The 25135-nt window shown below is 41.1% G+C and overlaps 2 protein-coding genes across 2 annotated transcripts; one reads left to right on the forward strand and one right to left on the reverse strand.

Annotated features, from left to right (window-relative positions):
- Nucleotides 1–107: 107 nt before the first annotated feature.
- Nucleotides 108–4910, forward strand: GTF2A2 (general transcription factor IIA subunit 2). Its single transcript, XM_065641654.1, has 5 exons — nt 108–160; nt 759–897; nt 1421–1525; nt 2848–2974; nt 4628–4910. Exons 2-5 carry the CDS (start codon nt 826–828, stop codon nt 4651–4653), a joined length of 330 nt encoding a protein of 109 aa, XP_065497726.1. The 5' UTR covers nt 108–160; nt 759–825; the 3' UTR covers nt 4654–4910.
- An 8946-nt stretch (nt 4911–13856) lies between these two features.
- On the reverse strand, nt 13857–15173 carry GCNT3 (glucosaminyl (N-acetyl) transferase 3, mucin type). Its single transcript, XM_065641885.1, has one exon. The coding sequence runs from the start codon at nt 15171–15173 to the stop codon at nt 13857–13859; it is 1317 nt and encodes a 438-aa protein (XP_065497957.1).
- Between the last annotated feature and the right edge of the window lie 9962 nt (nt 15174–25135).

Consider the following 25135-nt stretch of genomic DNA (forward strand, 5'->3'; position numbering starts at 1 on the left):
CGCGGAAAGCCGTGTTGCTGCCCGCGCCCAGGCACTCCGCTCCGGCCCCGCCCCGCCGCGCTGCGCGCAGGATGAGGCCGGGCCCAGCCTGCGCTGTTCCGCTTCCGGGCCACGGGGCGGCCGAGAAGGGGCCCCCACCTCTTCCGGCCGCTCGGAGCGGGTGAGGCTGGGGCCGCTGCCGGGGTCTGCCGCAGCGGCAGGGAGCCCGGGGGCGGCGGGGCGGCGCTGCCTGCGCGGCTCCCCCTTCCTGCGGCGCCGGCGGGGTTGCCGGGCCGGAGCTGCCCGCCGCTGGGCTGCGGCCGCCGGGGGCTCCGGGGCCGCGGGCGGCCGGAGTGGGGCGAGGGGCCCCGGCCCAGCCCGGGGGCGGCGCGGGCGGGACGCGAGGCCGCTCAGTCCTCAGCGCTTGTCTGAACTCCCGTATGGGCTTCCTGAGCGCGGGGAGACGGGGACGGGTTCGGAAGCCGAACAGGCGGCGAACAAAGGCGGCCCCGGCCCGGCGCGCCGCTTCCCTGCCCGTCGGGCACCAAAGCCGGTCGGTGCCGGCCGGCGGCCTCCCTGCCCCTGCGGCCTCCCTGCCCCTGCGGCCTTCCCGGCGGGCCCTGCTGCCGCTGCTTACAGCTTTGTGCTCCTGAGCAGTCGTCATTGTCGGTCAGCGTTTGCGGAGCGATTTTTTAAATTCTCTTTGCTCCTGCGTTGTGTTATACATGAAGGGTTCTGTTGTGGTTTTTAATTTTTTTTTTTTTTTTTTTTTTAATGAGAGTGAGGCCATACCGGGTGTACAGAGTGCTGGATGACTGGAGCGTGTCCAGCCCATCTCGGTAAACCATGGCCTATCAGCTGTACAGGAACACCACACTGGGGAACAGTCTTCAGGAGAGTCTGGATGAGCTCATACAGGTGTGTGTGGGGAGTTTTGGTGCCCGGCAGCCAGCTTATAAAAAAATAGGTTAGTTATTAAAACAGCTTTGTGGCTGCTGTATTGGGGTAGTTACGAGCAACGTTTGGAAAACTTACTGTTTGAAATCAAAAGCTACTGGTAATTCCTTCACATGAGAAGTCTTTTTGCTGACATCTTAGGCGAAGGAAAATGTTTTATGTAAGTGGCATAATTCTCTGTTGTGTGACCCAGTAAATAAAGAGCCAGATTAATGTGGAACACTGTAATCGATTTCCTGGTTTGTTTCCAATGAATATTTATCAGAAAAAAAATCTCGATAGCACAAAAAATCGTTTCAGCACATGGTTTCTTGTCTCAGAGCTAAAACAGGAAAAGTAGTAAACACAGGAACTTCTATACACTTCTATAAATTGTGCTTCTAGACATCTGCCTCACATGAACTTTCTTCTGATGTTTTTAATGTTTACTGCATTTTTGAGTTTACTTTGAAACAACTCAACTTTTTTTTTTAAACTACTTTAGTCACAGCAAATCACGCCTCAGTTGGCCCTTCAGGTGCTACTTCAGTTTGATAAAGCTATAAATTCAGCACTGGCACAACGAGTCAGGAACAGAGTCAATTTCAGGGTAAGATAACAATATATAAAAGTTCTTTATGAGGTACAGTAACTACACATTGATGCAAAATGTTGTTAAAAACTGTGTGCTCTAAGCAAAAATGAAGCTTCATTTTGACTCTGAAATAACGACTGTTTACATGTATATTCTGTATGCAATTGTAAAGCTTGTTATCTTATTCTGCCAGGGATTTTTTTTTTTAAGGAATGCAAAAATCAGAAACAGATTTGGTGGGTGGATGAAAACAGGGGAAGGGGAAGAGCGAAGTGCTTTGGTGGGTAGCATTGCCACCCTCAGTGTTGTGCAGATGGGGAGGGAGACTTCTGCTTCTCTTAGTTGTACCTAGCAGAAGTGAGATGAGGCCAGATTTTCAGCCACATCTGTAATGTGAAGAGAGACTAGAGAGTTGTAGATCTACCCTTATGCAAGTAATTGGATCATTTTGTAGCTATTTTCTGTAGGTATGATAGAAAAAATTACTGTTTGTTTTCCCAGCCAGCCACCCTAATTAACGTCAATAGCCAACAAATTGTTAGATGTCAACTTGATTGTAATTTTGAGGGGAAAAAAAGTTGGTTCTCCTGTTAACTTATGTCCCAATACTTCCTCTACAGTCTCTGCAGAGCATGTTAACGAAGTGACGTGTTAAGATTTTTAGACTTTTAAACCATATAGATATGTTAAAAAGAGCCTAACTTCTTTTCTCTAACACACTTAACTTGCTTTGTATATGTAACATGGTGTAGAAAACTGTTCGGAATGTGTTTAGTGGAGAAATAAAAAAAACTTACTCAGAGCTTAAGTTCAAGAGTATCAGTTTAAAAGATGTGAAGTTGAATGCTAAAAGCTCTGCATATTGACATCCTTAGTAACACATCAAAAGTGAGGGATACCTCTATGTCACACAGATCAATTTTATCACGATTTTTTAATTTAAAGTGTTGTTTTATTTAAACAATTGCAGAATTCACATCTTGTTATGATCACTGCTGTAACTGTTTTTTCTTATGTCCCATGTTTTAAGAAATCTTTTCTGATACTGATCCTTTGTACGTGTTGGGAAAGTTATAAAACTTCCTAGCATACCTGTGAAGCTTCCCCTTGGATAGACCATAACATCACTACATGGTCTTGACAATTTCAGACACTGGAGGGCATTTAAACTACAGTTTTCCTTAGAATTGCTTTCTTGTCAAGTTTATATGCGTTCAGGTGCACACTTGGCTTTATGGCAACCCTAGTTGTAGAAGGTATGTAGTTCAGTAGATAGTAAACATATTTTCTATTATTTTTGGGCAGTATCCTGTAGATAATCTCTTGTCTTTTTAAAGGGGTCTCTGAATACATACAGGTTCTGTGACAACGTATGGACATTTGTACTGAATGACGTTGAATTTAGGGAGGTCACTGAACTTGTGAAAGTGGATAAAGTGAAAATTGTAGCATGTGATGGAAAAAGTAAGTATGGGATATGATATAAATAAGCTGAGACACAGGACTTGATCACTTATAGAAAGCTTTGACCAAATGTCTGATTAAAGCTAGATTGATTGTATTATTCAGACAAAAGTAGGGTTCTGCATTCCCTTTCACATATGATGAGAAATGAAACAAAAACAAGCTAAATGCTTCCCCTCACTCATAAGCACTGAAATAGGAATGTGTTACAGGCTGCTGCACACCTGTTGTTGGGGAAAGTTTGAAGTAATCTTAGCTGAATTTCTGTGTGGTGATTTTTCTAGTATTAACCTGTTTGTTAGAACACCACCATGTTTTATTGAATTCAAGGAGTGCTGCATCGGCCTGAGCAATTGTCTGAGAAAAATGTCTAAGCAATTGTTTGCTGTATTTGATAGCAGGCAACCCAAGCACATTAAAAGCTTATGCTAGCATTTGCAAATCATATAATAAGATTTATATATTGCTCAACAGGCCCACTGTATGTACACTGCTTATGGGAGTTTATGTTCCATATCTGCTTGACTGGATTACTTTTGTCGATGTTCCTTGAAATTCTTTACTGAAAAAAGTCATTTAGTGACTTTTGTGGCAAGCTGGTTTATAACTTTTAAAACCGTCAGTGTGGCAAAATATCAATAAAGGTTTGTGAAGTGGTGCCAGTTGTTTCATTCCTGCAGAGTGATGCTAAAAAGAAGTACTGAGAATGGAAAAGGCTTTATTTATTATAAATGTACCCTAGACCTCTGAAACAGGTTCTCCATGGCTTCCTGATGCTGGCATGATTGCAGTGGTCAGTTCAAGTTGTAGTTCTACAGAGTTGAGAGAATTTATTGTTTGCTGAACTTCTGGTATTAGCCAAGCATATAATCTTACCCTGTTTATTTTTTGTGTTTATTACAGCTAATAGTGGAAACCTTACTTTCCAATTATTAATCACTTTCACTCTTGATAAAGTATGCAGATAAGATTTAAAGAACTGGGTGACTTAAAGTTGCTGTTAACATTGCAGCCATTTTTCCCCACAAGTTGACTTGCTAAAAGAACGTAGTGAACACTGACCTGTCTTTCTCCGTAGCCAAGTTAGGTATTTTTTATCATGGCTCTAAGAACAAGAAAGCAGTGACGGTAGTAATAACAGAAATTGCACTGGTCTTAATTGGTGCTTCTGACAAAAGTTCAGGATAGAGAATTGCTCTCAGTTGTTTTATGAAGATCATGCTCATTCTTGCATCTGTTTTAAAGTGCATAATAACAATAGCCCACACTTCATAGGAGCTTATGCTGCCAGATGTACAAACTCCTTTTTCATTAGTAGGTCATGTGATTTAGCCAGATATGCTTGTGGCTGACTGCAATAAAATGTGTATCACTATGAGTTAGAGCAAAGCTGCTTCTATTTTTAATGCCTTAATAGGAAATGATGTGTGTGCACAGCCTTCAAGTTTTGTACTGGCTCTTTTCAATGTTGATAACTGAAGTGAAGCAGCACAAGCAGTTCATGCATAGCACTGATAGCAGTGGGGGGAATTGGGTAGGTACAGAACATGTTCTGAAATGCTTGGGGAAGCTATTAGAGAATGATATTGGTTCTCTTTATGCTGAACTGTAGTGGGGGTATGTATTGCTCATGCTTTTTTTTTTTTTCCCTAGACACTGGTTCCAATACTGCAGAATGAATAGAACTGTGGTTTGTCTGCCATGTTTTCTGCTAATATGCAGCACTTCCTGGAGAGCAGTGAGGAAAGGGACTGTGTTGATACTTAATTCCTGTGATGTGGATGTGAGTTAATCCACGCTGGAAAGCCTCCCAATAACAGTGGAAGAAATACTTGGAGAATTTCTTCAGTCTGCCTTCTAAGGCACGAATACAATGTTAGCTTTTTTTTTTTTAAATTTACAACAGATACTGTTGTCTTTTTTGTTCAAAATAATTTCTGTAATAAACTTTTATTTAAAAACTTGTGGATGAGTGATCATTGGAAACTTTGTTTAAAACAATCATTAATATGTATTCTCCCAATATTGTTTAAGTGTGTTTAGAGTAATGCTGCAAATGCAAAGGTCTTTCAGTTACAGGGTTCTGAGTATGGTTGTACTGATTAGCACTGCAAGAAATGACTGGTTTAGAATGATGGAAGAGGGCACCAACAAAAGCGTAGCAGCTTGTGCTGGCCAATATATTTGTCTTTGTTACTGCATCTTTCTATATATAAATTTGTCCTTTTGGTACCTTCTGCTAATAACACACTAGCGCAAGTATCAAAGTTATTCCACAGCTCATCAAACTGAAATAATTAAATTGAGTCTGGTAAGATTGCACTACATTCTCAAGAAATGTTAGTGCTGCTTGTTTTCAGTTTATGTGGAATACATTTAATTGGACTCTTGGCCAACAGGGTTGCAGTGAAAGAGCCGAGCTATGAATTCTGAGATATCAAATGGGTAACTTCATTTTTTTGGACTTGCACATTTCACTGAACTATTGAGAAACCCTTAAAATAGTTTCTTTGCTGGAAGTATGAGTATAATATACTGACAACTCATTTGTCTGACTTGGCAGTGACTGTTCCAGTGTGGTCACAGTAATGCTAGCTGCCTCAGCAGTGTCACATTTATTTGCTTTTGACAGTAGGCTACTTAAAGACCACTAGAAACTGGAAACCATAGAGAAGAAAAGTCAGGGGGTAACTTCAGATGAGTCTAAATCTTTAGTTTGTGCCAAAACTGGGGCATAATTTACATACTGAAACTTTTCTCTACATGTCAGTGGCCCAGTCTACTAATTGAAGTAAAAGCTTTAGTATCTCTTCTAATACCTTTCCAGACCGATAAGTTATGGATCTTGTAAGTCCTACCTTTTGACATCAAAGGATATATGTTTGAGGTCTGGTTAACTTCTGCTTCTCTCACTTCAAGTGAGAGAGGTGTTCACAAACTTGCTTGCTAGACTCCTTCAAGTATTATGTTTACCATTAATTTTTTTGTCTTGTATGTATGCTAAATGTCCTTTGCTGCAAATGGCAGATTGGTAAGTAACCATTTTTGAAACCAGGAGAACAGACTGTTGCCATCGTTTGAACAGCACAATAAGTATCGAGATCATTATCTTAAAGGATGCAAATGTTATCTGTACTGTGGTTTTCTCTTTTTCTACATCAGACTCAGTCTTCTAGGTTTAAACATTTTTGTTCTCTAATATCATGTGATAAGCTGAATTTTGGCCCTTACAAATATAAAAGTTTGCTGTTCTTACCTTCAACTCTTTGCAGTCTCCTCCTGTCTCTGGACAGAGGCTTCTCAGTCTCCGGTTCTCTGTAGCCTTTGGACTCCCTCCTAATGCAAATAATTATATGTCTGCTTTTGTTCTAGTTAAGTGTGCATTGGCGTATTTACTATAGCATTTTTCCATAAAAACAAATTTAATAGAGAAGCACGATTATACTGAAGATGTTAGGTTATTGTAGGGAATAGATTTATATTTAAATTTAATTGATACTCCTCTGTTAGACTTCTGTTGTGTTTCAACAGTTGTGTACTACTACTTTGATACTTGCTAGCTTAGTGCTACCTTAGCTTTTAATTGAAAGGAAAAGCAATATTTAACTGAAAAAGAAAATAATATAATTAATAGATATACTAAGAAAAATTACAAATGAAAGGAGAAATAATTCTGTTGACAAAGATGTCTGCTTCTTAGTAATCAGTGAAATTCAAATAAATTATTACATTCATAGTTCAGGATAACTTTACTGAGTTGCTTAAAAAAAGCAGTAGTAATAGTCCCATTGAAGCTCTACACTTGGTCCATTGGAAGGAAAAAGTGAGGGGTTACTCACTGTGCTGATGCATAACAGTAATAGTTTGAACTGTGTACACTACTTATCTGGTGGTTCCTATTCAGCATGAAAACTGAAATTTGAATATTGCCTTGCCGTGTAAAGAAGCATTTGAAAAGGAGATGGACATTCTGAAATTAGTTGAAATGCTCTGTACCCAGCTCCTACTGCACGGAAAAAATGTGCAAATGCTTAAGTGACACTGATGTTCTTGATTAGCTTGTTTAGCCTGAGTTAAGTGAGTGGCAAAAAGTGACGTAGATGAAAAATATATTAAATGTTACAGATGCTGCTGAAGTGTTCTAAGACTTTTCCTTTTGTTAATGGTAATGTAGTCTTAAAAGAAATGCACAATAGACTTTTGGAGCAACTGCAATGGTTGGGGACAGGAAGCAATCTGTTCCTGGGCACAATGATTATGAAGGGACTGTCTGCTGAGGGAATCTGTGTAATTTAGTCCATGTGAAAGGCTAGAAAGCATGCACAAATAGGGAGAAAGGGGATGTTTTAGGTGAAAGAGCAAACAAATGAGTAGGAGCAAGTGTGTAGTCATAACATATGCTTCTGTAATCTAGACATCCCTTTCCTCTCCCAGCCAAAAGTCTGAGAAGGCCTTTCATACAAAACAACAGGAAGAGAAGTTACCACACAAAAATAAAAACTGAAGGAAAGAAAGGTAAACATATACTGTGAACCTTTTGTATTGCTACTGCTAATTATTGCTGGTATTAGAAGCCTTATTTCATATCTGGTTTATGATTTAATATCTGTTTAAAATTTTCTGGAAACATTGGCTAGCTCTGTTTGCTTATGGCAAATGCATCAAGATGCTGTTCTGCAATTCACTTATTTTCCACGCTCATGGCAGAATCCTTCTTCTTTTCTGTGTACTCTGTATTTAATTTATAGAAGAATTATTTTGTTGTAAGTTTGTCTACTTAATTGTTCCTAAAATTAGCTTATGTATGCATCTTCCATTTCCTTCATGACAGTGCAGTGTTAAGCAATGCACTTATCTGATAATTTTGCATCCATGGGGTGTTTCTAGGACATGGAATTTGAATCTGGATGCATACAGGCTGCTGAGTTAACCTGGGTGCACAATTAATACTTCCGCTTTTGTGATCAATGCTATTCTTTGCTCTTGTGGTCTGTTGTTCTTAAGAGCTAAAGGGCAATCCGTGCGTATGCAGCAGGGCATTTGGGAGCCTCGTTCCTTGCACAGTTATGTTACGGTGCAGAAACTCCAGGTACCACTTCTTTAGTGTTTATTTGTTCAGTGAATATACTGTTGAAAACTGCAGAAGTTATTGTTGGTTTTGTGTTTGTGAAGAAAAAAGAATAAGGATTGCTTTATGATTTCTAAAGTAAACCTCACACTGGTCTGGTGTCCCAACGTATCTGGGTTTTTTTCGGTGCTTTGTTTGGAAATACTGTCTGTTTCTAGCTTTCCTCTAGTTTCTCTTTTTTATTTGTTTGTTGTTGTTTCTAGATTATAATTTCTCTTAAACTCTCCATTTAGCATAAGGTATTTACCTTGTTAACTCTGCCATCTCTTTAGAAAACAGCTCATGAAGCATACTGAGGTGTAATTCTTGGGAATAACCTTTTTGATGTCTAGAATTGCTCCAGTGGTGTATTGAGGAGTATCTGCCTATGGGCTGAAGGCTGCTGCCTGCTCACTGCACAACAGAAAGTTGCCTGTGCTTCTGGAGGAATTAATTCCTGCAAACCTCACAGCTGTCAACACAACCTCTGACACTAGCTTGGCAACACATTCTTTTTGGCTCTAACCACATTTCTGGGATGGCGTTTGTCCAGGCTCTGGATGTGCTACTTCTGTGGAGGCTTTTTCAGTTAGTTCACTGAAGGAGAAGGGAGCAAAGAGGAAGGTAAAGGGATCTGGTGCCAGTATTCTGCTTTTTACGGCTTTATTCTCCATAACTTTCTTGGCACTTGCTATGTTTTATGTTTGAATTTCAGCTAATCCCTCCATGCTCATATGAGTAATGTGCTTTGTGGTCTTGGAAGATTTGTAGAACTTACACCTGAAAGTGTTAATTGCACTTTTGTTATACTAAGCTATTTTAATACCCACTGGAAGACAAACTGTCTCACTTGCTACAGCATCAGCATACTTGATGCTGCCTATTTGTTTTTTGTTTTTCCTGCCTGTAGCGTCACAGATTGATTCATCGATTTGGTTTATTTTGGTAATTTTCTTCAGAAAGGTCACAGTTGCTTCCACCTATCAGTAGCAGAGAGAAAGTAAAAGATACCTTTGCACCTTGAGCTGGAATGGATGTTTCTGTTTAGAAAGCAAGTTAACTAAAAGGAAGTAAAGAAAAAGAATGAACACCAAGACAGAAAAGTGGCTGTGGGTGACAGCCTGTATTTAAACAAGGCTTAAATAAAAAGGATTTTGTGAATTCCGCAAGTGCATGAAACAGGATGTTATCTGAAGTAAGCTGTTTGCTCACTCAGGGCTGTCAATATCTGACTTCAAATGTTATCAGAGAGACACAAATTAAAGTGGAGAGCATTAATAACTTATGGTGAATTCCCAGAAGACAAGTTTATTCAGGATGATTATGTACTTTTACACAATGACTAGGTACAATGAGGTAGATGAGTTACACAAAACACAGATATTTGCTTTTAAGGATCTCAGTGACTTAGGAGGTAGTATTTCAGTTAAGGTATTAGTGACTTGGTTTTGCTTCTCTGTACTCTATATGTTCCTGGGGGCAGGGAAGGTAAAAGTAGCAGCACGGTTAAAAAGCATTTTAACTTTAATAGGACTATACAGGGAGATGTGGATTTTTCCTTCACTGTAACTTAAAGGGTGGTCTTTGTTAGGAAAATAGCTTTGCTCAAAGATAAATTTACTGTATAAATTAGCCATTATGGCTTAGTAGGTAGTAAGTCACAGGTGTGTTAATATTTTGGCTTTCATCTTGCACTAAAAGAGCCTGCACCCTCCAAGGAAGTAGGAAATAGTTCACTGAGAGTCTAGTTAATGTTTCCTGGTCACGGCTGTTGCAGTCAGAAGAAAAAGGACACCCCAACCCTGTTTCCTGAATCAATTTTACTCATGACTGCAAATACTTCACCAAGATTTTGTTCCTATAGGTCATGTTTGCTTCTAGTTCAAAATTTATTACCTGGTTTCCTCTGAATTAATTTCAATTGACCCATCTCTTTATTATAGAACATTTCAGAGATGATCATATACAGTATGAAAGAAATGCAAAGTAAGAAGGAAACAGACCCCCCTAACTAGAGTTAAGAGCTGTTCATGGCCCCGTGTGTAAGTATGTATTTATGCCAGTTTCAACTCACATTAGGTTGTTCTTGTAAGACTAAAGTGAAAACCACTTAGAAATTAAATGTAAATTAAAGACATGTGAGATTAAAAAAAAAAAAATCTGTTATTAGATTTCACAATTATAGTTTTACCTTCCTCCTGTGCATATCTCGAAAGGTAAAATGGCAATTTACAACATGTTTATTTTCTCCTTAAACAACTGGTGGGTTATTTAAAGTTCAGGTTGTTAGTTAACAATTGTAGACAAGAGTGTCAGAAGTAGATTTTCATCCTCTCACTACACAAAGTTAACACTAACATTTCTGATCTGACTACATTTCCAATTTGGATAGCCCAAGATTTTACTGATGAAGTTCAAATAGCGTTTAACCTATTTTTTAGAGGTGATCCTCTATTCTGATATGCCAATGCTACTTTGGGCTAGAGCTTTTCCTACTCTATTTGAAGTTTATTCTTTTTTCAGTTTTGCAACTAACCTTGGCAAGTCACATCTTTTGTGTCTTGTTGACAGTTTTCTAAGGTGCTAGCTATCTTATTTCTAAGATACTTTGAGATTTCTGGCATACAAAGTTCTAAATTAGAGTGATATTTTTAAATGCCATCTGTAATGGTAAGTAGACATAAATATTTTCTTTTTTTCTTTTCTGTATCACTGCTTTGACATGTGACTGCACTCATAAATCTGACATTTCTAATGTCCTTGGAAGAGGAAATGCTGAGAACATTCTTGTGTAAGAATCTTTTTGTCTTCTTTTGTCTTCTGAATTTGGGAGTAGTCTCGTTCTTTCAGAAGAAGTTAAGTTGCTATTAAAAGGAGGTGAGTTGAAAATAAATTTGCACAAGATACGCCTTTGGTTTTGGAACTAAATCATCTGAGATAAATTGTGAGTAATAACACCAACAGAAACTAAACATTTTCTTTGAATCAAGAAAATGTGGATGTGGAAGTTTACAAGTTGATTACATATACAGATAGTAATGCCAGAACATTCGTTTTCTTACAAATCAGTGATCTTTTTGAATGGAGAAGGCCATGTAAGGTATGTTGTCAGGTAACTGCTGTCTGTCTTAGTATGTTGCCAAGCTGATTTTTTGGCATGCTGGTTTCACCTGAGGGCCTTCATATTCTATGGGCAAGCTCTTTCAAATGTGGATAAATGCTGAGATTAGCTCTGTCTCCAGGTCTAACCAGGAAGAACATAGATTGCAACAAGTAACATTAAAAGAAAAATTATTTTGACTTTGGTAAAAGACTTACCATGGAATAGATTTGAAGTGATGCTTTTTCCCCCCTTCAGATCTAAATACTTGTCTCTGTCTTTCCATTTGTAACATTTTTTGTCAGGGCAGTGTCTGTCCAGAATAGATGAAACACTGTTATTTAAATAGTGTATGCAAGCAATACTCCCTATTTCTGAGAGAAGAAACAGCTGAGGAAGTTAAACATATTTGCAGAGTAAAGGGGATAAAAATTACTGTTAACAAATCTGTAAGTAACCTGTAAGTATATATATTTCTTTACAGGTAGATTTGCAAAATAGTAGAGGGCTCTATCATTCAATAGTCTTTGACTATTTCAGGCTGGGGTTCCTCCTACCCCCCAAACACCTTTGCAGGTGCTCAGAAGGTTGAGAAAGAAATTATTTGGATCTTCTTACAGATATTCATTTCATGGATGAGTTTAGTTTTGATGTGATTCCTTAGAATAGAGAAGTATGGGTTGTTTTTTCCTTCCATGAATGTGCACCTTTTTTTCTCCATTTTCTAAGGGAAAAAGACAACACCTTACCATAGAAACACGCTGACCCTGCTCTGCCTGATTTAGTCCAGAAACTTGAATGTATCCCAGTTCCCCAGTGAACCAATGGAAGTAGTTTACCATTTGGGGCTAACATGTGTATATTTAAAGTAAATGAAAGAGCTTCAACAAGCAAAATCAGATTAGGCTACAGTGGTTAGATGCAGTTTTCTATGTTGAGAAACTTTTCTTACCCTTAGTCAGCAGTTTTGTTTGTTCTAAAAGAATTTACTAGACATGGAGAAATTTGCTATTTAATGTTGAATTTGCTGCTGGAACCATTTTTAAATTTTCTGTCTTACTATCAGGTTAGCATTTATGCTTTAATCTCTGTTGTAGCAAATATCCGTTTACAGAAGCTGGAAAGTTTCCCACTGGGACCAGCAATCCTAGTACTTTATTTGCTCTTTTTGAATAAGCAAATGCACAATGATATGTTGGGTATTTATGTTTCAGAGCTTTTCTTGCCAGTAGTCAGGGTTTTTGCCTATGTTTGCTGTGAAATCACCATGGCATTTAAACAATTGCAGTGACACACATTTTCAAGTCAATTATTTAATGTCATCCTATTTAAATCAATATTTTAAAGATCCATGTGGTTGCAGTCATAATTTCATCCATAGCCTGGTGCTATGGAATTACTTCAGAGATTCTTTGTATAATGCTAATTCTCCACTGGATACCTCCAATTTATAAAGGTATGTTTAGTGACAAAAAAATTACTTGACTTTTTTTGGTGGTACAAAGACAACTGAATTATTCTCTCAGCATTATAGGTAGTGAAAGCTGTTGGATCCATAATAGCTGGCTTTAATGTAGGAAGGTGGGAAAAATACATGAGGGTGAAATACAAAAGTTCACAGATCCTTCTTTCAGCTTCTAGTAACTTAAGAAAATAAAACTGTTGGATGATTGTTTTGTTCTTCTAAAAGGCCAGGTACAGTACTGGATATGGCAATTATATTACCAAGAGCACTCCACACAGGAGTAGGGAAAGAGGAAGATGTTAGAAAAATGTAGGTTTGCACACCATTAACTACAGAAGCATCCCTCTCCCTGTGTTAAAGATGGAGTGTAGAGGGGGTTCTTGGTTTAATGGCTCTGCTTAGGAGTGCAACCCATTCTCCTCAGAGGACTGTAAGAGACATAACACCAAAGACCATCTATTTGAGTATATTTGATTTTATTGAAGATTTTTTTTTTTTTTTGGCTAATGGTTATTGACAGAAATTAAACTTTGAAGTGATGTGAAAGCAGCAGCCAGACATTAAGCTAAGCAGTGCAGCAGGTGCCAGGAGCGGGTGGCCTGCCAGGCGCTTTGTCCAAAAGCCAATTAATTATAGTTTCAGCTCTGCTTGTACCAGAACGTGGAGTCACCATGGACCATAACCTGGCCCTGCCTGTCTACCACAAGAAGTTCTGGGGTCACTTTTGCGAACAGACTGTGTCAGGAGAACGGAAAAAGACACTACCTCCGCTTCAGACGGTCTGTGAGAAAGCTGCCTGGGGGCCGGGCGGGAGACCGCGCCCCGCGCCGTGTCTGAGGAGAAGCCCGCGGGTCGGAGGGCAGTGGAGGGGAGGAGGCAGGGCAGTGGAGGGGAGGAGGCAGGGCAGGGGGGGCCGAGCCCAGCGGGCCTTCCCGCCCAGGCGGCCCGTCCGCACCCCGGTCCCCGCGCGCCGCGCAGCCGTTCTGACCGTTAGTTACCTCGCGCGCGGAACCGCCTGCCGCGCGCCGCCGCTTCTCCTCAGGAGAGCTCCCAGGCGCTCGCGCCCGCCCGGCGAGCAGAGCCGTCCGCCCGCGCGCGTCTCGCCTCACGACACCGGTCTGCGGCCCCTCCCGCCGCCCCTGAGGCGCCGCCGGCGGGACTCCGCCTACGGAAGGAGACAGGTGCTGGCGAGGGTCTCCGCGGCTTCCCCTCAGAGCCCCCGGCCGTAGAGGGATCTGTGTCGCAGGTACTCCTCGAGGCACTGGATGGCGGCATCGTCCACGAGGGGGTCGAACTTGTTGGCCAAGAGATGGTGCTGCTGGAGCATCCAGGGCAGGTCGCCCGCCCCGTAGATGCAGACGGCGCGCTGGTGCTGGCCGGTGCAGGGCGGGTAGGGCGCACCCTTGCTGGTGTCGCCCTCCATGTACTGCCACTTGACCAGGCGGGGCAGGGCGTTCATGTCTGAGAGCTGGAACTTGTCACTCTGGGGCATGGCGCCTGGCACGCCGGGCATGCGGTTGAGGGTGGCCCAGACGTGCTCGTCAGGGCTGTAGGTGTCCTTGGCCCACTCGAGGAACTGCTGCGCTGTGGGGTTCTCAAAAACGTGCTGCACAAAGGCCCGCGTGACCACAAAGTACGCGCTGCCCGTAAACATGGGAGAGTTGTGGGGTGGCGGCAGTTTTTCTGTGGCTGTCCGGGAGATGAACTTGCCCACTGTGTGGTGGTACCGCCAGCGCTGCTGCTTGGCGGCTGAGGGCTTCTCGGACTCCATGCTGTTCCGCCCCTGCAGCACCTTCAGGGTGCGGATGATCTCGGCGTTGGTCTTGATGGGGAAATCGGTGCCGCAGGTGTTGAGGATGTATTGCCATGGCACAGGGCTCTGCAGCAGGTCCTGCATGCAGTTGAGGTCAGCTTGCAGCCGGGACCAGGAGGCATAGACCACATTTTCCAGGCGGCTAGCCACAAAGACATTGGGGAAGCAGGCTACGATGGCCCGTACGGCCTCCTGGAAGGCGGCTGGGGACTTGCTGTCAATGTGGATGCAGTAGATGTTCTGGGGGGCATAGAGGGACCGCAAGAGCCGCTCAAACATCTCGATTTTGTTGTGGATGACCATGGAGTAGGCGATGGGGAACTCTGCCTCCTCCTGGCTCAGCGGGAACTCGATGAACCGTCGGGTCTCTTTGAACCTGCTGCAGTCCTTTGTCATATTGAGGTACTCGCCGGGCGTCAGGGAAACCCTTTTGTTTGCAACCTCCAGGTTGCTGAGCCGGGCCTCCTGGATAGCTTTCTCATCCCCGCGGACGACCCCCGAGCAGTTGATCCTCCTGCTGGGTGAGAGCTCCAGCGCCTGGTAGAGCCGCTGGCGGCAGCGGGGGTGGGCGGCCGCCTCCGGGCGGGCGTCGGGGCAGAGCCTGGCGGTGCCGCGCAGCGCCACGGCGGCCAGCAGCAGCGACCCCAGCAGCGACCCCAGCAGCGCCGCGCAGCGCCGCCGCGCCGGCAGGGGCTTCCGCTCGCACAGCCGCATGCCCCGCGGCGGCGGGCACGGCCGGCGGCTTCGTGCGCCGCTCCGCCACGTGCGGCTCGCCCGCCCCGCCGCCCGGAGGCCGAGCGCTGCCCGACCCCCCGCCCGCGGCTGCTTGGCTGCTTTGCCGCTTTGCTTCGGCCGGGCGGCTCTCGGCTCCGGGGTGGACTCTGAGGGCGCGGAAGCTGGTGCTGTGCGACCTGGGTGCCGGCTTCCTGGGGAGTGATGAAATAGTGGCAGGGCGATCTCAGCGTAACCGCAGGTGTATAACAGGTGAATAAAAGGGAATCTCCTCCCTCCTCGTGGCGTGGCTGGGTTTCGTTTTGTTACGCTGGAGGTGTTTCTACATCTTGTAAAACATGTTTGTTTAAAAGAAGATATTTTATCTTTCTTATGTCCACACCGTAACTCAAGGGAAATTCCTCTACAATGCAACTCCATCTAACAAACTTTTTAAAAAGACTTTACTAGGTGACTTTGGGATCTAACCTGCTTTTCTAGTGTTCAGATCATTCCAACTTACAGGTCAAGGGGCTGACAGCAATAGCACTGTAGTGTAGAAGCCCAGCTGCAGCAAGCTTTCTGCTGGCCTGGAGCATTCAGAGTTTTAGTGAAGGACTACTGCAGAAGATGTCAGATAAGTGGGCAAAGCAAAATCTCTGCTTCTACAGCGGAAGCAGAGGATGAAGACAGAAGCCATGGTTTGTAAATAATTTGCCACAAAGTGTCTGCTTAAAGGAAGGAGTGAGGGAATATTGGTAGAGAGTGTCAGGACCTCCTGTATGCACCTACCTGCACATCCCGGTTAAATATAATAGAAAAAGTGGGATAAATGTGAGTGACTAAAATGTGCCTTGTGCTGTGATGAACAAAATAATGTCCCCTAGGTTGTGCAGTCATCCTGAACCACTTTGTGTTTTGAACCAAACATGGTATTTGGTACCATGTTTGTAAAAAAGGGCCAGTTTCAACAGTTTCAATGATGAATAAAAATTTTAAGATGAGTTTTCCAAGATATAAGCAAAGGTGTATTTCTTTTATTTATTTTTTTTTCTTTCTCCAGATGGATCAAGGAACTGAACTCACGGAACATGCAGCTGGCCTGAGGACAGTTGGTGTAAGTGTAGTTCTGCATGGGTTCTAGAAAACAGCAACAGTTACTTGCTCAATTTCAAACCTGAGATTATTTGTCCAATTATTAGCTTTATCCAATTCAGTAAATAATTGTCTTAGACATCTGTGGTACAGAAATTCTAATGGGTGTTATGAAAAGCAATGATGTGATACATATAGTATTTCTCATATGCCCAGCTGTCAGTTTGCCTGTGCTGAGTACCAAAGTGAATGTGCTTGGGAGAAACATGGGGGGAAAAAAGACTCGGGAAATGTAAACAAGATGCTAGATGGGCCAGCTGCTTTCTCAGTGCAAGGAAGACATTCGTGCCATTTATATGTGTACTTTGCTCCTGAAATTTTTTGCTAAACTATGTTCAGCTTGCGCCTAGAGGGTTCATTCACCTGGACAATTTCAAAGCATCTGAGGAAAAGTACTTTCCAAGAAACTATTAGAATAGGACAATAATAATCCTCTTGGTGCTTCTTTTGCACTTCCAAGCAGCTCTTGTCTTCTGGGTCACCTCTGCTAGACTGTATCCTTGCAGTATTTTATGGAGGGATAGCAAGTTCTTGTAGTCTTGGGAATTTTTTTTCTGAAGCAATGTCTTTATATTGATCCTATACTCTGATTTCAATACGGAGATACTCTTTTTCATGCAGCCACTGCTTGTGGACTAGGAAAACAAGAGCATATTTTAGATATCGTATAGCGTTGTAAACAATAGTTTCTACTTTACGGTTCTAGCTGCTCTGTTTGTGTTGTGCTTTGTAATGGTGTGGTGGAAGAAATCCTCAAATTCTTGATCACACAAGAAATGCTGAAAACGACTCCACATGAGAGCTCTTAAATGGGCTATAGTTATTTCCAGTTGTGTGTCTTTTTGAGTGATTTTTTTAAAATTATGGTGTGTGATTCAGAAATGCGATGGTGTTTTTCCCAAAGGTGTTTTTCAGGAATTAGAAAAGAAACTGTAACTCTTTAATCACATTTTTACTATCCGTAATCCTCTGTTAAGAGTCAACAATTTCTAAGTCTAACCCGAAATGTGAAAAAAGTGTATTCAGTGTTCTCAGCTATACTCTTAAAACCAACAGTGTATTCAGTCTCTGAACAGTGCCAAAAGCTAAAAAAAACCCCCAAAAACAACCAACCAAAACCCAACCAAAGACACACCCCTAAACGATGTGTGAAATGACAGCAAATGCTGTAGTATTTCATTTTATGCCAGCCAACGCCAGAAATCACATGCATGGACATATAGAGAGTAGGCTGTAGGCGTGATACACTGATTGGAAATGCTGTCATACACATTAACAAATATGTCACATGGAAAATTATTTTTGGGAAGTTATCTTTATTGATAACTTTATCTGACAGTAAATGTTTTTTCAAGGAAAGCCCAAGACTGAGTAAGAAAATTTGTCAACATTCTGTAAATTTAGCCACGGGTTCGTCAATATGAAACTTCTTTGGAAGAACTTTGTTGTTGTTCTGTTAACATCTTGAACTTGTTTAGTGCAAGAAACTTGAAACTTTTGAAGACTTCTCTGGTTAGCAGTGTGGCCATAGGACCACACATCATCCATTCTGTGGTATGTAGTTCATCATATATAGACTCTTATCTCAAGTTAAAAGAAGCAGAGCAAACCCAAGTACTCTGAAGTGCTTATGCCTTTACTGACTGAAATATCTTCCTCGCCTACCTTCAGGGTGAGTTTTTAAAACTATCTCCTTTGGAAAGTATGAAATGTAAATGTCCAGCTAAACACTTAGCTGAAAACCTGAAAAACCTCCATAATAGTTATCAGGTGATCACCAAGTTGATCATGCTATATCTACTGACCAACACCCTCTGAATGACTTCTTTGTTATTTGGCATGCAAATTTTTCCTGTGCTTTGGGATTATTTTTCATGCATTCTCTTAAGAGCAGGGAGTAATGCACATGGTCAACACAGGCAAACATTTGCTTCATTCTCTGCTAAGCTGGTCTGCTGCATAACGACAGCAGATGAGCTGTGGTTATGACTGCAAACTTTACAATTTCTGTGAAGCCTGGTATCTAACTTGCGTGGTATGAGTAGTGTGTATTACAGACAAGATATATACGTTTTAAAAACCTAATGAAAATGAATTTGTGTCTTTAGTGATGGTTTAGATAAATACTTGATATTTCAGTTATGCAACAGAATACAGATGCTAACACCTCACCATACATAAAGTTGTTTTTTTTTTTCTGTTGCATATTCATGATGAAAAAACTTAATCCTTAAAGACACATGAAAATGGAATTATCTGACAGTGTGCTTTCTGCAAAGATTTTTTTTTTTCCATGACAGAAATGTTAGCCTACATAAATAATATTACCGTCGTTAAGTCCAAGACTTAAGAATTTGTCTTCCTACTAAATAGGGATTAAAAACTGTTAATATTGATATTCTTATATGTAACTAACTTCCAAAATACTTCATTTTAAACTGTGTACTCAAATCATTGGGTTTGACTTTGTTTAATGATGATACACATCTCAGTGAATACAAAAGTAACTCTGTTTAAAAGTGAGTGGAAAACAACTGTCCTGCCCTAAAGATACTATAATATAAGCACTGTCTACAGGGTAACCAGCAGCCACTTGCTTGCTTACATAAAGAAATCAGTAGCCTGGAGATATGACAGTGGATAACAATGTCGGAGGAGGATGATTTAATCATATTTAGATCATAATCTTGCAGAACATTATCTGTGAGATGTTACATAATGTAAGATTCTCATGGTATGCTTTTTGCAGAAACATACAACAGGCTGCAACCCTCTAAAGTTGTTTATATTTGAAATGGTGAAAGAATGGTATAGAGAGGAGTTCAGGTGTTTGGCAGTGATGGTCGTAGCATAAAGATCACTGTGCTGTCATAAGACAGACTGGTGTTTCTATTCATTTCCAGAATTCCTCTGTTGATATCAAAGAATGAAGAGTTCCTTATCATTTTGAAGACTTTGAGTTAAAACAATTTTGATAAGTCCAAGTGCCACATCTCTAGTGCCTTTTTGTACTTCCATTTTAGTAAGCCATATCAAGCTTTCCTGTTAAGGGATAAAAAGAATCATCACAGAGTGACCTGTTGCCTACTTGCCTAATTGCACGATTTTTAGGTGGTGGTTCAGACAAATGCATTGGAGAGTGGAGAAGAAACATATTCTGCTTGCTTCTCCAAGAGGAAACAAAATCCTGTGACTGCTGATGGTGCCACACCTGGTGAAGCACCTGGTAGAAATTTACATTGTGATTCCAAGGCTCATAGTCTCAGTGGGTTCACCTGTTCACAGTTAGCTTGGAGAAGGAATAGAGTTTTCCCTGGAAAAGCAGCGTTAATAAAGAGGGACAAACAGAACTCACTTGAAGGAATCAGTGTGAAGCGTGGGTTGCTAATACATTTAAGGAAAGGATTTTTATATGTATAAATACACTGTCAGCTTTTTTAGCATGACTTTTAAGAAATATATGGAAGTAGTAAGTTTTGTTAACCTAATCAAGTAGACATCTGAAAGGAGGCTTGTACATGCTACAAAAAAATCTTGTATGTTATATTCTATTGCTCGGGTGAGCTGAGAATTTTGGATTTAGCTTCTTGGTCACAAATGGAGACTTGTGGGGTTTTTGTGGGGGGGAGGGTGTGTTTTGGTTTTGGTTTTGTTTGTTTGTTTTTTAAGGTTAGAATCTGTGCAGTTTGTTACAGACCATCCTGTACGGATTTTGAAGGGCTCCACCTCTAAGCTGTAATACCACTTTTAAGCTATCAGGGCATTGCTGACTTTATCATTCTGCTGCTTTTGTATTTTATATCCTCTTAGTTTCCAGAAGACAGCCTTATTTCCTGCTGATTCATTTGGAGGCAAAGTGTGCATAGTGATGTGGCTTTTTCTGTGTTGGCCAACTGCTTTGTAGGCATTACTAGGTCACAGCTAACTTCCGTGTTCTCCAGGAACAGGAGAACAGGAAGAATTTTGTAATGACTCTCATTTAACCTTTGCGTTTGATAGTTGTTTGTTCTTTAGGTGTCATCTAAATAGTGAAGTGTTAAAATGGAAGTATGTGCATAAGGCATAGTTGTGATCAGAAAGCAATGCATTTTCCTTTGCAAACTCTTCTAGTGTGGGTCATCTCTGCAGGCTGTAGCCCTTCAGGATAAACCTATTCCTGTGTGGGCTTCTCTCTGTTCCTGTGTGGGCTTCTCTCTGCTGGATGCAGCTTTCTTTGGTGCACATCCCCCTCCTTGGCCCTCACCTTCTTTACTGGCCTTGGTGTTGGCTAGATTGGTTTTCACTCTTTCTCCACCCTACCAACTGCAGAAGCGCTTTTTTTGTGTGTGTGTGTGTCTTCCCCCTCCTAAAACAAAACCACCACAACAACAAACTTTTCTGAAATGTGTTTTCATAGACGTGCTACCATCTTTGCTGATTGGCTCAGCTTTTTCTGTCTGGCATGGGGCAGGTTCTGGTTTCTTATTACAGAGGCCTCCTCTGCCTCCTTTCCAAGCCATACCAGCAGATGAACCTGTGTTTGTAAATTGGTTCTCTTGTATAATGCAAGGGAGGAAGCATGCAGAGGTGAGTGATGAGGGTGTGATTTAGAAGAAGTCATATACAATATTTTCTTTTGCTTTTATCTTTCCATTATTGCCTCTCTTATCCTCAACTGGCTACATATTTGCATTGAGAGGCTGATGGCTCTAGTCTTCTCTGTGTCCACTAGTATATTTTACAGCTATAAGGTGATTTGTGATATAGTTGACATGTCAAAGACAAGTAGGTGATTATCCAGGTTAACAGATAACAGGTAACCTAAAACTCCAGAGAATCAGCTGCTGGTTCTTTCCAAAATTATATGGAGTAGTTATGTGAGAAATACTTACTGGCTGAGGCCTGTAAAATTATTTTGCAGGCCTGCACCTAAAAATACTTAGGGCTGGCTTTGATCTTCCTGTAATTTTTGGTTATGTAATAAAGTATCGTTAAACGAAATTAGTGACGCTCTCACTGACTGCTACTTAAGCAAAATTGTTCCTAAAAATAATCTATACTTAATTTGCTGTTAAATACACACCTTGTGTTAAAATATAGTATTTTGTTGTGAAGAGCTACATTCCACTTTTACATGTGTGTTCACGTAGGGGATTTTCTTATTTGTGTCAAGTAGAAATGGATATTTTCCAAAAGAAGTGTTCTTTTTTTAATAATTCCTTTGAACTATGCTGACAAGAGATTAGATTTATATTTTCTTGGCTGTTCAGGCCTTCTTTTTTATTGAATGTGCTGGTATTGTGATACTTACCTACAAAATCATAGAGCAGCCCAGGTTGAAAGGGACCTTGTAAGATCATCTGGTCCACCCTTTTGTGGAAAATGGAGCCTCATTGAGATTGTTTAATCCCTATCCAGTTGCATCTTGGGAACTTCAAGTTATGGGGACTCCATCACATTCCTGGGAAGGTTGTTCCAGTGAATGATTATTCTCACTGTAAAATAATTTATTTCTTATGTCAAGATGAGAAAAGGGCATGCGGTGATGTGATGGGATCACTGAGCAAAGGGCATGGTGTGCTATGACAGGAAGGGATCACAGAACCAACAAAATGGGGCTTAAGTGAGGACACCTCCAGCACTTGCATGTTAACAACGAAGTGCCTAAAAGACATAATTATGGGGAAGTCCCTCAAACACTTTCCAGGATCTCAACATGCCAGGGTACTTCTCTAAAGTGCCTGTACACCAACGCGTGCAGTAAGGAGAATAAACATGATGAGCTAGTGAAATGTGTGCAGTTGCAGGGCTACAGTCTTCTTGTCACAGAGATCTGGTGGCATGGCTCCCATGACTGGAGTGTTGCAATGGAGGGCTCATTAGGAAGGGAAGATCATAGAATAGTTTGGGTTGGAAAGACCTTTAAAGGTGGTCTAGTCCAACCCCCTTGCAATGAGCAGGGACATCTTCAACTAGATCAGGTTGCTTGGAGCCTGTCCAACCTGACCTTGAATATTTCCAGGGATGGGGCATCTTACCACCTCTCTGGGCAACCTGTGCCAGTGCCTCACCACCCTCATGGAAAAAAAAAAAGTTCTTCCATATATCTAGTATAAATCTCCCTTCTTTTAGTTTAAAACCATCACCCCTTGTCTTATTGCAACAGGCCCCACTAAAAAGTCTGTCCCCATCTTTCCTATAGGCCACTTTAAAGTACTGAAAAGCTGCAATAAGGTCTCCCTGGAGCCTTCTCTTCCCCAGGCTGAACAACCCCAACTCTCCAACAGGTTCATATCATTCTGTGCTGAGGGCTCCAGAGCTGGACGCAGTACTCCAGATGAGGGTCTCACCAGAGCAGATTAGAAGGGGAGAATCATATTTGGCTTATAATTTTAAGAGGTATAGTTTTAAAATTACTGACAACATTTGGAAAGCATTGTGATAACCTTCCCATTTTGTATCTTCAGAGACCAAAAGTTCAGTGTTCTTTTTGTATGGAATCTTTGACACATCTTGCTTTCCTGTGACATGGGAGGGGGAAGTGAACAAGGAAGTCTAGAGGTTTCAAAATAAATACAATAAACCCAATGCAAATATGTATGTATTATACATGTATGCTTTATCTGTAAAACTTTAACATTATGAATACAATCTTATGCAAGTTTTACTTTTTGAAATTGAAAACCACGTAAATACAGACTTCAGCTTCTTTCCATTTAATTTCAACAGGATTATGGGGCTCAGTCCTGTGCTCTAGAACAGATTGACCTCTATCTGTACAAGCTACTAGCCCTGTCTCCACACTAGCATGATCTTTGGTTCTTTTGATGACTAATTCGGGATTATATCAATCTTTGAGGAAACCATGGGAAGCCAATTTTCTTTTTAGTGTTCTACTTCATTGCCCGTTTGTGACAAATGGTTTGAAAGCAGTATGTGTATGCTGTACCTCTGGATCTGTCACTACATGGGCATGATTCAGAAAGAACATGAAAAGGCAACATACAGTAAGTAAAAAATCAAAACCCAGTCATTTTTGTAGCATGCATACCAGTTCTCATTTTGTAACTGAGCACTGCTTGATGCTAATCATCTTACAGTTGCAGGCTCATTGCTCTGCTGTTTTGGGACCTCTGTGGAAATTTTACTGGATGGGAGAAGGAGTTCTGGTTTTACCCAAGGCAAAATAGCTGGATTGTATGGAGGAACAGTGAGTAGGGATTTGAAGAAAGCTGAAGCAGGTAGTCATTATTGACATATAGTCAGCAGGATGTTATTTATTACCTGATGTTTTACACAAAAGCTGAATATTGCTGATAAGATATAATGAGTTTCCTAAGTCACTTTTTGTATAATACAGCAAAATAGGGGGATAAGGCATTACTCACCTAATGCAGATTGCTGAAGAGACAGGCAAATAAGTGGGATGATTCTGGTAAAGGCGTTTAAAAAAAAAAATCCTTTAAAGCACTCAAGACTGGTGCTGTTTCTGTCTGTGGTACCGCAACAGTGGAAACTGGACTGTGTCCTGGGGAAAGAAAATAACTTGTTTTTTCTTGTAGAATGTAACACAAAGAAAACACAGTGATACTGGGAATAATACACTAGCTCATGTCTCATTATTTCTAGAAAAGGATTGCTTCATACCTCATGGGAAATATAAACAAAACAACAAACAAAGCTCTCTTAGATAGACAATAGAGGAGTTCAGGGCCATAGGAATAAAGAACCAAAAAGCATGAAATTAACAATGGAGAACCCATGATTAACCTATTAAAGAGATGGTTTCTTAATAAATGAAGGACTTTCTTAAGTAGAGAGAAGTGTTACTGAGAGAGTTTTTATCTGAACAAAAAATAACCCTAAAAGCATGTTTCTTGCCTTGTTGGCAGCTGTCTAAATAGTTTTTTGAACTTGAGATATTTCCACTGTAGAGTTGTATTAGTTTATCAATGTTCTGTGCCCTTTGTTTTGGTCATAAATGAAGAGTCTGCTATCATGATATCTGTGTACAGAGTGAAGGCAACATACGGATTGTGTCCAAAGCTTCTGTGTAATGTGTTTCTTTCCTCTCATGCAAAGCTAGAAGAAATGTTGCTGTGCTTGTTTCATGTCAGAGAAAATCTTTAAGTTTTTCCTGGTTATTATTTCATTCCTTCCATGTTTGTAGTATTTCTTTGTCCCTGGACATTGTTCCACACTGCTGTGAACTAATTCCAGTGACAAAGATAACAAAAGCATAAGATAAACTTTCTGTTACAGTAGATAACCAACTGAGGTCTCTAAGGGGCGTGGTTTAGTGCTAGAGTTAAGTGAGGCTATGGTTGGACTCGATGATCCCAAGGGTCTCTTCCAACTGAAATGATTCTATGGTTCTAGAACTACTAAGGTATTTGAGCATCCCACTTGAAAATAATAAGTGCCTGAGTACATGGACCTGGATTGTAGAACAGTTCTGTACATGTAGTACTAATAGGACAATTTAATCTTTCTTCTGGTATCAATTATGTGCTAGTGCATCCTGCCCCTACAGAGGAGATCCAAGGTGAAACGTTTTATGAGAACTTACTGTTGAAAGACTGAAATGCTGGTGACTGCTGTTGTGTGTGTTGGTGCTTCAGGATGTGCATGACTGAATTGATCTTTATGTGAACAGAATATTTCTGATAGTGCTAGATAGCAGTATTTCCCATCTTATAAATCAAAGAATAGTATATGTATTTTTATTTGCTAAGCTTATAAAAACCAAACAAACCCCAAACAAAAACAAACCAAAAAAGAAACAAACAAAACCCCAAAGAATGAAACCAACCAGCCCAAAAAACCCCCAA

The sequence above is a fragment of the Caloenas nicobarica genome, chromosome 10 (genome assembly GCF_036013445.1).
Source record: "Caloenas nicobarica isolate bCalNic1 chromosome 10, bCalNic1.hap1, whole genome shotgun sequence".
Classification (NCBI taxonomy): Eukaryota; Metazoa; Chordata; class Aves; order Columbiformes; family Columbidae; genus Caloenas; species Caloenas nicobarica.